The 16,721-nt window shown below is 32.7% G+C and overlaps 2 protein-coding genes across 2 annotated transcripts; both read right to left on the bottom strand.

Annotated features, from left to right (window-relative positions):
* Positions 1-1,327: 1,327 nt before the first annotated feature.
* LOC137814604 (B3 domain-containing protein At2g36080-like) lies at positions 1,328-3,322 on the bottom strand. Its single transcript, XM_068617419.1, has 2 exons — positions 2,267-3,322; positions 1,328-1,927 (listed from the first exon to the last, which is right to left on the bottom strand). The coding sequence occupies exons 1-2, from the start codon at positions 2,922-2,924 to the stop codon at positions 1,692-1,694; spliced, it is 894 nt and encodes a 297-aa protein (XP_068473520.1). The 5' UTR covers positions 2,925-3,322; the 3' UTR covers positions 1,328-1,691.
* Positions 3,323-10,731: 7,409 nt separating this feature from the next.
* Positions 10,732-15,533, bottom strand: LOC137814607 (uncharacterized). Its single transcript, XM_068617425.1, has 10 exons — positions 14,992-15,533; positions 14,656-14,845; positions 14,383-14,516; positions 14,186-14,298; positions 13,975-14,101; positions 13,170-13,319; positions 11,455-11,610; positions 11,290-11,369; positions 11,147-11,196; positions 10,732-11,074 (listed from the first exon to the last, which is right to left on the bottom strand). Exons 1-10 carry the CDS (start codon positions 15,376-15,378, stop codon positions 10,941-10,943), a joined length of 1,521 nt encoding a protein of 506 aa, XP_068473526.1. The 5' UTR covers positions 15,379-15,533; the 3' UTR covers positions 10,732-10,940.
* Between the last annotated feature and the right edge of the window lie 1,188 nt (positions 15,534-16,721).

The following is a 16,721-nucleotide window of genomic DNA, read 5'->3' on the forward strand; positions in this document are numbered from 1 at the left end:
ATTATGAGATGTCGCATCCACCTATCGTTGTCCTTGGTGATTGCTCTTCTGGTTGACATCCTGTTGCAATCACGCATCGACACATTATGTTAATTCCTACTTTTTTTTTCCACTACAGTTGAAAACATTTAAATAGTTATGACACATACCCCATAAAGAGTAAGACGTGCCATCGATTTTACGAAGAAAAAATGATAGGAATGTAAGGAAAAGAAAGGTGTTGATCAGTTTATGTAAAAAAATTTGAGTAAATTCGAATCATGTTTGATTTTCATTGATTATCATGTCCATGTTATATTTTTCCAGCTCGTATTGAGTGTATGCTTGTGTAAAGTGTATACTATTTCGACTGTTTCTCCGATGAGCTTTTTTCCTGAGGACTCGGAAGTTAGCAACTCAATTAATACCATTTTAGTGGTTAATTCCGTGCCATTAAAAATGTGGTGTGAACGTTTAGATAGAAACTTTTTGTACGTGAAAAGTTTGTTTAAAGAATGAATAGAACATCTTTCCCGGATACCAAAATATGTACGAAGGAAGTAATCCCATAAATTCAGGATTCTGCAGTGAGCTAAACAACTCGAGTGTGAGTCGAAGAGACACTAATTAGAATAGCTTTGTCACCATGGAAAGGCTAACATAGTTTGGTTGACTTCCATGTGTTGCAGATTTATTGAGTTTGCTTTAAGAGAGTTTTGGATGGACTTTTCAACCAAATATATGTCGGAAAGGTAATTCCACGGCATTCGTTATGTTTAATGATGAAACTTAATTAAAAGGTTTTCTTTGGGATAGATTGAATTATAATCCGTTCTTCCCATGCTTCAAACTTCCAACTCTGTATGTCTATCGGTTGGTATACCACACCACCACGTACACATCACACAAGGTGGACCAAAAAAGAAATGAGATTACCCAATCAATTATGGTCTAAGGTTAATCTGTTTGCATTCGTTGCCCTTCAACATTTAATAGTAGAGAGAGAAGGGTGTTTTCAATTAAATAGATAATGAAGCTAACTCGGTCGGGGTAAAAGGAAACCAACAGTAGTTTTCCATTCATGTTAATCCAAGATGCAGAATCAATTAAATGAATCGAAGACAATCTTGACTTAATCAAACCTCACATGACTCAAATTAAGTCTACTCAATTAATGTTATATTTAGTTTTCGTATATACTAAAGTATGTAGAGCTTTCCCCTACGCCCTTTTTAATATTATATAACGGGTGTCACTATCAATCAATAAAAAAACCAAATTAACATGAATTTTGAAGGTGATTATTGTAAAATTAAAAAGAAAACATATGGAAAAAACTGTAAAGTGGTGACATTTAAAGTCAGTCTTGTATAATAAGAGGCAAAGTTGATAGAAAAGGTGTCCAATGATCCATCTGGCATTCACAGCTTGGTTTATAATAAAATAAATATGCTGGAGTGACAGGGAACAAGAAGATCCGGTAAAACGAATAAAAAGGCATTTCCATTTGCATGCATCTCCCTAATTGAAGACAAGAAAGATCGTCTACAATCTTGAACGTCAACCTAAATATACCTGTAATAAAGAGGGGTTCCTTTGAGGAGTTGATGTTAATGAGAAGGTGATTAACTAAAATTAATTAAGGGCATAGCTTAACCCTGAAGGTGGAAAGGGAAAGAGAGAGAATCTAATTGTAATAGATTGTAATTGTATTATGGTAGTTGACGTAGCATGTGATGGTGAGGGTTTGGGGAAGAAGAGTAAGAGGTTTGACGGTGTAAGTGGTGGTGGGAAAGCGTTGAGGAGAGAGTGTAAGAGCATTGTGGCGTGGAGTTTTGGGAATCATTATGAGGTTGGCATTCCATGTTCACCCCAAACAGCCTCAGCACCCTGCCACCTGAACTGTTCCCTCCCGGTGTCGTTTGGTTCTGTCCTTGGGACCCTCCACCTGTAAGTAAAAAACATTACAACACGTGCAAATGCCCACGCTTTAATCATACACATTTCATGTTCCAATCAATTCTTTTAACCATACCATATTCAAATTCCGCCCCACCTACCCAACAAAAACATCTGCTAATTAACAACACAACACCCCTTATATCTTCAAATTCTCAATCCCATTTTTCACCACCTTCCTCACGCGGCACACGTTGCAGAGACCCACTTCTCTACGCAATCTCACTTAATTCCTACCACTCCCAATTCCTCCCTCCAATGTTACTTCTACCACTACATTATTTTCTATTCGAATCACAATAAATGAAATATACAGACCATGACGTACCTGGTGCTGCATGAAGAGAGAGAGGTTGGTATGGGAAAGGGAGGTGATGCGCAGGATAAGGCTGCGCAGAGTAGAAGGAAGCTGTGGCGGTGGAGTTAACGTGAGCGGGGGGGTTCGCTTGGCGGCGGGTGGAGGTTATGAAGAACCGTTGGGGATGGGTTCGGTGTCTGTGGAAGAAAACGACGTCGCCAGCGTGGAGGCGTTTGTCCTTCACGTAACGGCTCCATCCTTTCGTCAAAACGTAACTCTGGCTACTGTTCCAATAAGAGTAACGGAAACGCCAGCACTTACCGGACTCGTCCTCGAAACTCAGTAACACACCTTTCGCGCTGTCACCGCACGAAGACGACGACGACGAAGACTCCAGCGGGAAGTGCTTCTCCGCGTGCTGTTTCGGGATCACCAACCGGTTCAGTTTCCCCACATCGCTCGGCGTTAGCGGCTTCTCGAACATCGTTTCCTTCTCCTCTCCCGCCGCCCCACCACCACCGTTCTCCGCCGCCGCCGCCACCACCACCTCCTCTTCCTCCTCCTCCACCTCCTCCTGGTTGTCGTTCAGGTTGAAACGAGGAGTGTGAGAGTTTCCCAGCCACGTGGCTGCTTGTTGTTGCTCGCTCCAGTATAGTCTGGCTTCTGGTGAGTAGTGGTTTATCGACATTGAGAGCTGTAAAGAGAATAAAGAAGGAAGAAGCAAAGAGAAGAGAAGAGAAGAGGCGTGGTGATGATGATGATGATTATGGGTTCATTTGATGTGGAAGCTGGGGGAATCACTGCCTGTTTTGATGGACCTAGCAAAGATATGACAATGAGATAGAGAGAGAAAGAGAGAGAGAGTACGAGAGTACTTCAAGGTTATGTAATGTGCCAAGTGCGTTACTATATGAAGAAGAAGAAAAATAAAAAAAGACAAAGTCTTTTTTTGGGCTGTTTCGAATTTCGATGCTGTTTTTCGGTTTCTTTTTAAATTAACGTTTATTTTATTTGTTTCCGTGTGAACTTGGTTGTATTATTAGGATTGTTGGTTCTTCTGTTAAATGGAATGATAATGAAAGTGTGTGATGACATCGCAGACGTTGTACACTTGTATTTGTATTGTATGAGTTGTAAGTGAGACATGGTGAGATTTTTAAAATGAAATAATTACCGAATTGGACCGAACATGTATGTTTTATGAGGATGAGAGAGAGATTGTAGAGTACAGGTGAATAATTTGGTGTAATTAGGGACATCCCATGTTAGTAAATTGGCTTACAAATCAAGTGATGGGGCCCTTCTCCCCAACCCAACCCTCACCACTCCTCACACCCTCACCTCACCTCACTCACTCTAACCACTCATCATCATTTATTTCTTTCATTCATTCTCCATCCTATCCAATCCCACCATTTAATAATATGTTGTTTTTGCTCATATTAATTTATGCTTTCAATCTAATGTGAAGGTTACAACTTACAAGGATACGTCTTACATTTTATTTTTCTTATGTTTACTAAAAAGCAACGATTTAGTAATGGACAAAATAATAATGTTTTTTAATGTGATTGTTTGGTGTGTGCCTATAAATTCTGGCATGGATGGAGGGAAAAACTAACGTAGAGTGGTCCACGTACGTCCTCCACAACTTGTGTGTTGAATCTGAATGATGGGCATGTATATGAATGTAAATGAATATAGGTCTGATTCATTTCAAGTCTTCTGAAAATGTATTATGTTGAAGATAATGAAAGAATAGTGTTGTGTCACGTGCATGACTTCATTATTGGTGTTTGGCCATTCCTGGTTTTCAAATTAAGGAAGCTATACATCAAATTGAATGCGTCATGGAGACAGGGAAGAGAAAAAAAAAAAAAACAGCACAAACAAACAAAGGCATGGGTGGAGTAAAATTTCATTTCCACAGATCATAAGTTTCTTCTCTCCTTTCCAATAAGCAAAGAGTAACGAGATTTGATTTGGCCAATTAGAGAAGACACAAATCCTGCATCATAGTCGTGTTTCAATCCCCACCTCGCATATCTCTCGTACACAACATAATCACACACTCTCTCTCTCTACTTATTATATGGTCCTATTGCTGTCTACTCATCTTTATATTTTTTTTATACATACTTTGTATTCTATATATAATAATTTCATTAGTTAGATTATGTCTTTTCTATGAGTTGGAAACAAAACCCACCTCAGTTTCCAGGTAGATTCAGACACCTTTTTTGTCCTACAAAAGGTTTAACTCATTTGTTTAGTTTAAGTGTATAAATATGTTGGGCACACACCTATGATACGATAAAAAAAAGTTGTTGACTGTTCTTTTTCTTATTTCTTTTATTTTCAAATTAAATAATTCTCTTGGCGTAGTATAAACCTTGGATGCGACGGTCCCATAAACCAGAAATGCTTGGCGAGTGCAATTAATTCCCAGAAGGGACCATCAAAATTGCGGGTCCTGTAAATGATGATGCATGCTTACATGGAAGAAAATAACAAATTTCAATGTCTTCTCAAAAATATTATTTCTTCAACTATTTGCATAGTAAATTTTGCAATAATAAAAATATGATATATAATTGTTTATGGGATTCATTGAGAAAAATAAGGAGAGAAAAAACATTATCAGAATTATTTTGTATACATAAAAGCATCCCAAAGATGTTGGTAGGCTAATTGGTGGAATGATTGAGCATGAGGAAATTAAGAGAGTGGGCTTTGAGTGTGGAGTGTTGTATATGATTCTGCAAAAAATGTTAATAGTTTTTGTGACAGGCAATGTCAATAGTTAATTTCAGGGGAAACTGTGACACAAGACAACCCCCACGAGGTATTTAAGGAAAGTGGGGTAGGAACACCCACATGGAAATCAAAACACAAATTTAACTAACAATATATACATTCATGTATTAACACAACTATAAATTACAGCAAAAACTCTGCTTTCTTAATTTTTGTTTAATTAAATTAAACTCTTAATATAAACATAGTATGTTAATATAAAATTCCGGGGACTGTATTAATTTAATTTTTGTTAGACCAAGTCAGTTAATGTGTCAAACTGCTAGTGCAAAACTACAGGCACATAAAGTTTCGAACAGTACACTAAACAGCGTTCACATAATTTTATATACTGATGAAGTAAACATTTTTGCCAACTAGGTTTTCGAAGCAGTCAAATAAGTTAAGTGTAATTTTAAAGTCTAGTCAACAATACTTATTAACATATTATTTGATAACATAATACTTCAAAACACATTAACTTAATAATTAATTAACATGTTGCGTTGATCATTAATTTACTAATCACTACCAAAAATAATTAACTTACTAATTAAATAGTAAATGTTACTAAACAGTAATACAATTATGATTCTTGTAAAATAAAAATAATATAAAACATGGGCAAGATTTTCCTTCACCTCACTTTTTCCTTTCTCTAGAAACATGAGGTATTCTTTAACTGAAAGTTGTTTATATTTTCATATTTTATTGAGATTAAATATATTTTTATTTTATTTTTTTTACATGAAATTAATTTTTCTCACTGATTTAAACTTTAGATCCTATGAATAAGTAAACTATTAGAATGTGTTTTTAGTATACACTAAGATGTTAAAACACTTTATGTTGATTTATAACTAACGTGAATGTTATAATATAATTTTATTGAAATTTTCTTTCTTATATAAAAAATTATTAATAAAAATTTATCCTAAACCCTAAATCTATCTAACCCTTTTATTATTACATACAAATGAAAAGATTGATCTTCTTATCACATCCTAAATTAATCAGGAAGAATTTTGTATGAATCAAATATATGATATTCTTATATTTTGACATATATAAGGCTGGAATTTGTGTTTGTTTTAATTTGAAGAAAGTGAGGAAGGTTTGGTGAAAGAGATGGCATGATCGGTTGAACTAAATATTTTGTCTGATGCAGGAGATCTGAGAGAGTGTTCCAGATTGCAAAACTTAGTTCATTGTAGCAGTTATAAATTCCGAAAGCAACTCGTGAAGAAAAGGCCAAGAACAATGTACGCAATCTATTATCTTGATACGCATCCTACACTTTGAGTTTATCGTACAAAGAGATTAATAAACAACTACTCTAGTGTATTGTGCTTGAATATTATGGCAGAATAATTAGCACACTTGTCAACAACTTTATTAACATTCAATTTATTGTTTATTATTAGTTTGAATTGACACTAATTTTGCTAACACACATGCATATCCGTTAGACAAGTGCAGATTAATTCATCAAATTTGTGTCTAGAATATGCTAAAACGCCAGTAGTTAAAGGTTTGTTTAAGTGGGCCAATCGGAGTGCACCTCACTTGGAACTTATCACATTAATAATTATAAATATAGTAATATGTTTGCATGTGGCTATATTAAAGTTCCAAATGGTACAAGGATCTCATATGCATCAATTATATATACTGTGTGTGACCCTCTATCTCCAACAAAACCATTGCATATGCTATTGCCAAAACAGCTTGCTATAATCAAGTCAAACTCCACTATATATAAGTCCATGCAATAATTCACTAATATAAATTTTCTGTATTTGCTCCTTCAAGATATCTAATTCACTGGGGACCCTACTGTCCTTAAGTCTATACTTAATTGCCTTCACTTTTGTATATACCTTTACTTTCCTTCCTTATATGTATTTTTATAATAATGACAACAATGACTATTGAATCTAATTAAAATTTTATACAAATTACCAAAATTTGTTATCATCAGATTGATACATTGAATGCAAAATGTGATTCATATATATACTACAATAAAATAATTATTAAATAAAAACTACTAATTAATTATTGTATTAACTAAATCAAATACTATTTTAAAAACTATTTTAAATATTAAAAAGAAACATGTTAGAAAAGATGTCTAGAATTAGAAGGGTTGGGGAGGAAACATGAATGATTTAGCAATAAATATAGTGGTGGTGAAAAAGAAAGTAGAAAAGATATGATGAGAGTGTAGTTTAGCACGCCAAATGGCAAGGTGGCCTGATACTTAGGAAATTGATGATTCATAGGGTTGATAATTAGCCATAATTAAGAACATTGAACTGAGGAATACACCCTGTTTCAAGAATGCTTTTCATGATGCAGTATTTGCTCTATCTATTTTGTGGCAATGAGTGCCTCAAACAACATGTTATGATTTTGCTTAGTTATACACAGATCACTATTAACTAATCATAGGTTAACAACATTCAATTGTAGGCATGCAACTCTAATATTCTGCTGCATGATGTCATATTTATGCCGGCAATAACATATCCACTGTTCCCCCACTCTACACCGACTCCTCTCTTTTTTTCTCCCTTTTCTAATCAGTTGTTGCGATAACTCCTTCGCATACACGAAGGATCAGTATTACAGTATAGGACAAAAATAAATTTTGATGTTATTCATTTGAGTATTATCAAAAATATGCTAGGGTTTCGACAAGGATCAATTCCTCCGATTTGCTTTTGTAGTTATCTATAAACAGATCTCGTTTGAGGCAAAATGAAAAATGAAAAGAGTTGCGTTAAGATCAATTGAGTTGGACTAATTATATACGTGAGTGAATTTAATCATTGTACACAGTTGAAACGTAGGTGATATTGTTCTTCAAGTGGAAATTGTTAAGTATGAAGTCATGACCAATTGGATTGAACTGACTAGGCATCATGTTTAGTTTAATGAGTGAGCTTAATTATTGTGTCCCTTTTATAATTTCTATTTGAAAAGATTGTAATTGATTGCAAAAGAATATAATGAAAATATAATAGTTGTCCATGTAGAGTGTAACTTACAGTTAAGGACCGAACCACATTAAATCTTGTGTTATTTTTTTTTTTTTAAGTGTTTTTTCTATTTTTTCTATCATTAATTAGATATGAGTAGATTGTAAGAGTGAAGATACGAAATTTGTATAGACAGAATTTAAAATATCTGGAATCAAAGAACAGTATATGTGGGGTCCCCATTTCCGTAATAAGGTTGTGAAATATCTGGCACGATGGAATTAATCACTGGGCTACACTCTAATGCAACACACACAGCCTACACCTATATATCAACTTACATATAGATACTGTGCATAATAATCTTCCTGTTCAATCAATTAAATAAACAGTTTCCAACCAAATAACTGTATCACAAATTAATTTGGATTACCAAATTTAGAATCCCACATTGAAATTTATTTAATATCACCGACACATTATACGAGTATTTTTATTAAATTTTATGTATAATTAGTTATTATTTTGAGTTTTAATGTGGAATTAAAATTAATTATGAGACATAAGAAAGAAAAGGTTGTGGTTTTATCATCCCGAGAAGAAATGTTTAGGCAAAAATAGTAAAACAGGAAAGTAAAAGGCTCCACATATAAACAAACACACAGAATGAAATACAAATAGTGTGGGCAGAAAATGCCACGTCAGCTATGTATGAGTTAATTTTCTCACCCGTCAGGGAAGGCATGCGTGGTGGGCTGTGGCCCACAATGTAAATGTGTAAATGAAAGTGGGCCCACTCTGGCATTCTCCTTCCCACATTTGTCAAACCCTCTTTATTCTTTTTTTACCTTTTTATGGCTGGCAAGGAGCATTTTCTTTATCTGCTTCAGTTGTGTGGTGTGAAAACTGCAACAAAAGATGGGAGTTGCTCAGAGTGGTGATGGAATCGGGTAAACGGCACGTGCCACGTGATTTGTGTAGCTCTGTGGAAGAAGAAGTAGAGGGGTGGATCTAGACTTGGGACCATTCCACCACCATTTTGACTTATCTTGCAGGCCCAATACAATGGTCCACTAGGCCCTAACTAACCCTCTCTCTTCTTCTTCTTCTTCCTTTTTAACTTTTCATTTTACTCCCACTCTTGCTTCTTACTTCTCACCAACAACATCAACTTTGACTTCCCATTTATAGACCAATGCTAAATTCTCTTACACCTCACCAATAAGAACAAATAATATGAACCAACTTCTAATAAGAATATTTAGGAGACAAACATTATAGTAAATCTTGTCTTGGTTAAGTCAAAGAAAATATTTTAAGAAAGTTAAACTTTGTTTTGTGTTGGTGATGAATCGTACGCACAACCCATCAGGGTCAAACATAAGTAGTATGCTATATTTACAAGTATAGATACATAACCTTTAACGTGGAACTAACTTATTATCACTATGAAATTAGCATGCCTTTAGATTTGGAAGCTAGCATTTTTTCTTTTTTCTTTTGAGGTCTTTTAATTAATAGGGATACTGAACTCATATTCATTTATTTCCACGTGTAAATATGATACATTGTTAAGATTTCATCCGTTTGAGCTAGTTTTTGAAATTGGATTTTTTTTTTTTATTTGCAAATGTTTAATCATGTATCACTTATTAAAAAGTTTTTTTTTAAAGTGCAGGCATTGCGACCACAATGTCCAATCACGTATCAATAAGTTAAAAAAAATGTGAAAATTGATATCACCGACTTGTCATAATCTTGGCCTAACTTTTGAACAATGAAACTCAACAGATTTAAGAGACTGAATGAAAGACCGCGTGTCTTATTGATTTTCATGTCTATTATCATCTACTCACTGCAATTAATATTAGACCGGAATAATTAATTGTCACTGCACTTTTTATGTTTCATGTTTGGGAGATTCTAGAGTGAACTCTCATCAATCTTGAAAATCACAAGATAACGAATGATTTAAGGTTAATATTTCTATCCTAAATTAATTAGACTTCGGAGGTTTTTTGTTTTGAACCTCTCTGGTTTTTCATCACACAAAGCTTATTCTACTGGGTAATCCCCTCAACAAAATTGTTAATTGGGACAAAAAAAAATTGGTAGCCGTTAATTTAGACTTCCTTATTTAGATTTGAGCTTCCAAAGAATGTAAACAAGTTGCACTGAGGATGGCAGTATAAACCACTGTTCTGAATAAGCCTAGCTCTTTGACCAGTTTGGTCTATACTGTTGTTCTTGTTCACTTTCATTTGAAGCAAATTTTATTTATGGCTGTCTTTGGGATCTGTAATAGTACATTTGATGTGGCTGTGAACATTTTATTTACCTCATCTTTGAATTACTCTATCTAAATGGAGATGGGGTCTTGGGTAATTAATCTGGACCTTATTAACTCTCCTCATAAGCTTTAGGTCTAGCCAGGACCATTAAACTGTGTCATACTTTATGAAATGGACCACAATTATCCAAGGACAATTTTCCTTTCAAGGTTTTGGATTGGACCACCCCTCTTAATTTGACTCTCTTGACCCATAAGATGGTGTCATTTTCTTCAGGGGCTAGTGGTCTTTTACTTTTACATTTTTCAAAATTAACTAGCTGCAGTCCTACAGTGAAACAAACAAAAATGGACAGTTATCAGATTTAATAATAGGACATTAAATATTTTTTCACATTTTATCGTTGTTGTTTTAATCCGCTGAGTAAAAGAACATTGTAATCAAATAAAGCTTATAATATGGAGTCTAGGCATTGGGATGAAGGAGCCAGAGAAGGCAAAAATGAACTAGGTTTTTATGACTCACAAGCACTTAGTATGTGTTACTATTGTTATTCTGGGTATCCATTACATCTATTTCCATTTGACAGTAATTGCAGTGCCTCCAAAGATGTCCAAAAAATGAGAAGAACCCTTAGTTATTGGAGTGTAGGTCTTGATAGTATTGTGAGATCCAACTTGCTATGATATTTACCTCCTGTCTCCTTACATCTTTAAGCCACTTTGGATCTTCCTTAGCAGAATACCTTAGGTCTACATGATGAGCTCCTGCTCACAAAAATGTTCAAATAAATATAAGAATATTGATATATTGAGAACCACTGATAGTTTGGTACTAACCTCTTTTTTCAACTATAGCAACTATTGTTTTTGATATATTCTTTAACACCCTGCAACCAAACTCATAGATAGTGTGGTTTTAATAATTGCTTTTAGCATTTTTGAAATTATAGTAATTAAAAAGAAGAGATGGCATATTATACCCTCCACCACTCCAAGGATCTCTTAAACCATTGAAGAATATAATGTTGCTTGCAGACCTTTTCAGAACTGTCTGAATAGCCTGCAGAAAAGATAATGTTTGAACATGTAGTGGTGTTAAAAAAATCAAAATGGAATTATAAAAAGACTTGATAGTTAACACTCACATGGCCACCAAACTCAGTGGTAATCCAGTGTGGTCTTGGGGTAACGTTGTAGAAAAATTGGCATGCAGAGGCTCTGTCTTGGTATGACCACACATATTCTGGGAAGATGCTGTGCTTATTGCTTCCACCTACGGGCATTATCATCTCTGTGCAGGCCTGCATGCACAAAACTACATCTCCTCATTACCTACATCTTTTTATGTATATTATATTATATGCATTTCACACTTTGTCCTTGTAAATTAGTTAAAACAAATCTCTTTCAATCATTTTAAATTACCCTCATTTTATGTTTAAGTGTACATTTCATCTCCCTTCTTCTTTTACACTATTTTGTTTTATATTTATTTATAAACTAATTTCCAATATTTTTTTAGAATAAATTAATTTCCAATGTTTGTTATGAATCTAAAATAAAATTTATATACATATATATTTTAATTATAATATGAGTTAATCTTAAAATGTTTATTTATTATATAATCTTTAATTATATAAGTGCGTGGATATACATGCTGGGCCTGCTCAGCTTGTAAACAAATGGGTCTATTATTATTGGTCTCAGGGGCAAGATTGGGCGATTTATTCCAGTATCTTATTCTTTATAATTTTATTTTTTATTAAATATTTTTTTAAATTTTATAATGTGAAATTTAGAGATTTTATAAATCTAAAAGTTAAATTTATGATTTTTTTACAAATTTTTCATTTCAAAATATAGAATCTAAAATGAATATATTTAAAAAAATTGAAAGTATAAGTGTAGGAGATGGGAGTGCAGGAAGAAATTGCCGGACGATTGTACTATAGCTTATTTGTTTTTGTCCAAAACTATTGGGCTGGTACTTCTTAATTGGTTCACAAATTAAAAGAATAGTTTTCGTTTTCCTTTTAAAAAGCTAAACGTCCATGGTTGAAAAGATTTGAATTGGAATTCAGTTTAAAATATTATGTTGTGAGTATTAAGGGTAAGAGGGATTACCAAGTAATTATATAGTAATTTTTAGAGTTATATGAAAGGTGATGGTTTTATAATTAAGAAGAAAAAACCCACCACTCACAATTTTACAAAATAGGAAAAGAATAGTCCCAAAATTTGAAATACCCTAATATTATAAATGAAATGCATATAAGAGAGTAAATCTCTCATATTCTCCATTTTTATAAATTAAATATAGGTACATTTCATGTGTTAGCTCGCTAATTAATAAAGAAAAATCTTTCAATTGGTCCAAACTATTATTTTCTTATTTTTATCTATATTATATTTATTTACTATTAATTTAATTATATAACATATATTTATTCAATGCTCCTACTAAAATACTAGTTCACGAACATTTTGAAAGAGAAAAAAAACCTCAGATAAACACTAACTAAAAAAGTTAACTATAATAACTTAACAACTAAATCATTTAATTATAATAATTAAAAATTATAAGATTAAACCCCAAAAAAATATTAAACTCGTTCACTGGGTTATGGAAAGTTGAAACACAATATTAATCAATAACGTTGGAATAACCACCGTTAGCACGTTAACACGTGAAGCTGTCACGTGGTCTTTCTTGGATTCTACCATTATTTAAATATAATATATCTATTTTATCCATTTAACTATTATTATTATTGTCGACTAAAAAAACTATTATTATTATTATTATTTTATATATATATTTTTTAAATGGTAATGGAGAAATTTAATTAGAAGTTACCTGCCATTGCCATCCTCCAAGATCGTGAGGATCTGAATCGTCATCCAAATCGAAACAAGTTGCAGTGCCTGTATAGTTGTAGTACACACTAGCTGCTGCATACAACTTCCCTAATCCATCATTCTTTTCCCTATCTATTGCCTCACACATCTATATTCAAACAAACAAATCAATACATCTTTCCATTAATTATATATTAAAAAATAATTTTAAATCTAATTCAATCTTATAAAACTAAATTAAAAAAATTAAATTTTTATTCATTATATATTATAATATATCACTATTTTCACTTGAGATTTCCAATAATATAATATATTTCAAAATCCTACAAATACCATTGATTATTTCTCAAGAACTATTATTTTTTTAATTATTTATGTAATATTATCTAAATAAAATCATTCTTAATTTTATCACTAAAAATCTTCATATTCCATTTCATTGTCGCTGTCATTACAACTTCGGAGCCACTCCACCACATGTTTCAACAAGTCTTTTTCTTAAAGGTGTGTGATATTAGGCATTGAATAATTGTTCTTCTTCATCAAATATATGCCACAAAAATCACAATTTTGTAAAATATAATCGGGATTATTTTATCACATCACGATCCTTTAGTCAAACGGAGTTAAACAAATAATTTGCTATGACTAACGATTTTAACAATGAATCTGAAGTTTGTTCTTTCAACAACAACAAAGAAACAATATCCGAAATATGTAACCAAACAGATAGAAGTGAATCACTGAAAAAAAAAAACAGTTTCCTTAAAAAAAGCATTTAAAAAGTGTAAGCTGGTAACCTTTTTTATGGGATATGCTGGTAAGGGACTGAGGAAATTGGATGGTGTGGGATAATCTGTCATAGCTGTATAAACCCACGCTGTCCTAAGCCAATTTTCCAGAAAACCTGGCCCAAAATCATTGCTTCTGAAAAATACATATATTAAACTATAATCACCTAAATTAATTAATCATTTGAAGTAAATGGTTTTCCATTAATGATGCTCTCACTTGCAAATTCTGAATGATTTCTGTAACAGTTGCAGTCCTCCGGGTTTGTTGGCTGTGTCGTCTATTAGTTTCCATGACCCTTTTAACACTTTGTAACAATTCTCACTCTCGCTCTGTGGTAATACATGAAAAGGAATCTTTTATCAAACAGTTACATGCACGTGAGTATTAATTGCAAATTATTAAGAGAATCAAACCCTGAAGTCTTGTGAGATGATGTTGTTGAAGATATCTGGTGAAACCAAATCCATGAAATGGAGAATTGGAGCGGAGGATGCTAGAGCTCCAATTGCAACGTGTGGATACTTCATCCTGAACCAAGCTGCCAACACTACAAAACAATACCCAATTAGATTTTAGACTCATCTCAACTTGGGAGATTCAACCATTGAAGTCAACAGAATAGAAGCAAAGACTTAATTATTGAAAGGAAAAAAATGATGATGATGACTGGTGAGATTGGTTTATACTTCCTCCATAGGATCCTCCAAACACCACAACTGGAGAATCAGTTGCTGACAAATTCTTCTTCAAATCAATGATGAGAGTGGCATAATCAGCTAATGCCTGTGTGGAGCTCAAATACCCCAGTGTGCTAGCATTTGCATATGCAACCTTCCTGTTTCCCCCAAATGGTATTGATTTTCCGTAGAATCTATGCTGCAGTTCAGTTTGTGATACATCAAGTAGGGTATGTTATTAAGTTAATTTTGAACAGTTAAAAATCCCAGTTTGAGTGATGAAGCAAAAAGTTTACTCGACCGATACAGAGACAGAGATCCATGGTTTTACAGAGGAAATCTTACCTCAATAAAAACCAAAAGGGCATGAAAAGAAGGAGCATTTTCGAACATAAAGCCTGTGTTCTGAGTGAACCATTCTATGTTCCCTTCGTTTCCCGTGTAGACAAAGATTGGAGCATTGTTTTTGGCACCACCCCAAAAGGTATCATTGATGAGATATCTTTGTTGAAAAACGTGATTGCTCTGGGGATTGAAATTGAAGTGATCGAGTATTTGGGTGAAGAACTTTGTTCTGTATAGGCTATTTGGAGCAGAGTTGGAAGACTGCTTTAGCTCTGCACTAACTGCTGAAGAGGGAAATCTGGGAAGGATAGGGGACAAAGCAAAGGTGGAAGAGGTCACCAAATACAGAGAAAAGAGTCTGAGTATGAAGTGCAAGCCAAGTGCCATTATTTTTCTGATGAACTGTGACTACAAATCAGATGTCAATTTGAAGAGGAAAAATATGAAAACAGAGTCTCAAATTCAGAGCTTCTGCAGAATAAAGCCTTGTTGGTTGGGCTACATACCAACTATTAGTGGACCATTGCCAATTATTATAATCTTTTTATCCACCTTTTCATATACAAATTTATAGCCTTGGATTAATTTAACTTTTGTAATCTTTGAAAACAAATATTAACTTGTGAGTGAAATGTTTTACTATAACAGGTCTCTTATATAACTTTTAGTGCATTTTTATATTACTTGCAATGAAAAAAATATATCTTCTAAAAGTAGAAAATTATAACTTCCATACTTAGTTTTTTATTTACACAAATTCAATAATTGATCATTTGTGATGTTGCATATCCATAACTCTGACATTTTGAATTTTCTCTATTAATAAATAAATGATAAAATTTTGGTGGATGACCCGTACACACGATATTTTGCGTTTTCCAAGTAAAATAATAAAAAAATAATCTAATCTGTTTCAGTCTATTAAAAAAATATTTTTTGGAATTTAATAGTACTATATTTAAATGCATGTTTAATCAACATAATTTAGAGAATGCTTACTTTTTAAAATACTTTTAGTATAAATTATTTTTAAATAAAAAAGAATTAAAAATAATTTATTTGCCTTAACATGTGCTTGAATTAGTTAATTTATAAAGAAAATCTTTAAATTATGTGGAGATAACATCACACATCCACTTTGAAAGCATATACAATGTTTCCGTTTATAAATCATATATATATATATATATATATATATATATATATAATAATGCATATGTTTGAAAACACTAGGTATTCTCACGGGTTAAGAAAAATAATTTTGACTAAAAGTAATTTAAATGAAAGATAATTTTGACTCAAAACTATGTAAAAATATTATGAACATCAAACTTTTACTTTGATTATAAATTATTTTTCCTAACCTGTGAGAATACATAGTGTTTTCAAACATATATATATATATATATATATATATATATATATATTATGCATGCATATTACCCTTCATTAAAATCTACCTATTACAAGTACCAAATTGAATTTTAAAGTCCTTGTAAAATGGTGACTGAGTATAAGTTCTTTATATGCAATCATTGTGCCTCTTCTTTGTCCTATCTACCTCCACTCACCCCAAAAAAAAAGCATCTTCCTTGTATTGTTCAATTTCGACTTCTCCAACACATTGTAATTAAATTCATAAAATATAAATATAATTAAGTAAAATTGAATTAATTAATATTATATTAAAATTTTAAATTATATAAATGTTCTCGCCGACTCGAAGTCGA

The sequence above is a fragment of the Phaseolus vulgaris genome, chromosome 1, assembly GCF_000499845.2.
Source record: "Phaseolus vulgaris cultivar G19833 chromosome 1, P. vulgaris v2.0, whole genome shotgun sequence".
NCBI lineage: Eukaryota > Viridiplantae > Streptophyta > Magnoliopsida > Fabales > Fabaceae > Phaseolus > Phaseolus vulgaris.

Coding starts and splice junctions, on each gene's coding strand:
- LOC137814604 (XM_068617419.1), bottom strand. CDS start 2,924: ATGTCGATAAACCACTACTCACCAGAAGCCAGACTATACTGGAGCGAG. Junction 1,928..2,266: donor CTCTCTTCATGCAGCACCAG/GTACGTCATGGT, acceptor TTTTACTTACAG/GTGGAGGGTCCCAAGGACAG.
- LOC137814607 (XM_068617425.1), bottom strand. CDS start 15,378: ATGGCACTTGGCTTGCACTTCATACTCAGACTCTTTTCTCTGTATTTG. Junction 14,102..14,185: donor AAATCATTCAGAATTTGCAA/GTGAGAGCATCA, acceptor TGTATTTTTCAG/AAGCAATGATTTTGGGCCAG. Junction 11,611..13,169: donor TTGGAGGATGGCAATGGCAG/GTAACTTCTAAT, acceptor TTGTGCATGCAG/GCCTGCACAGAGATGATAAT.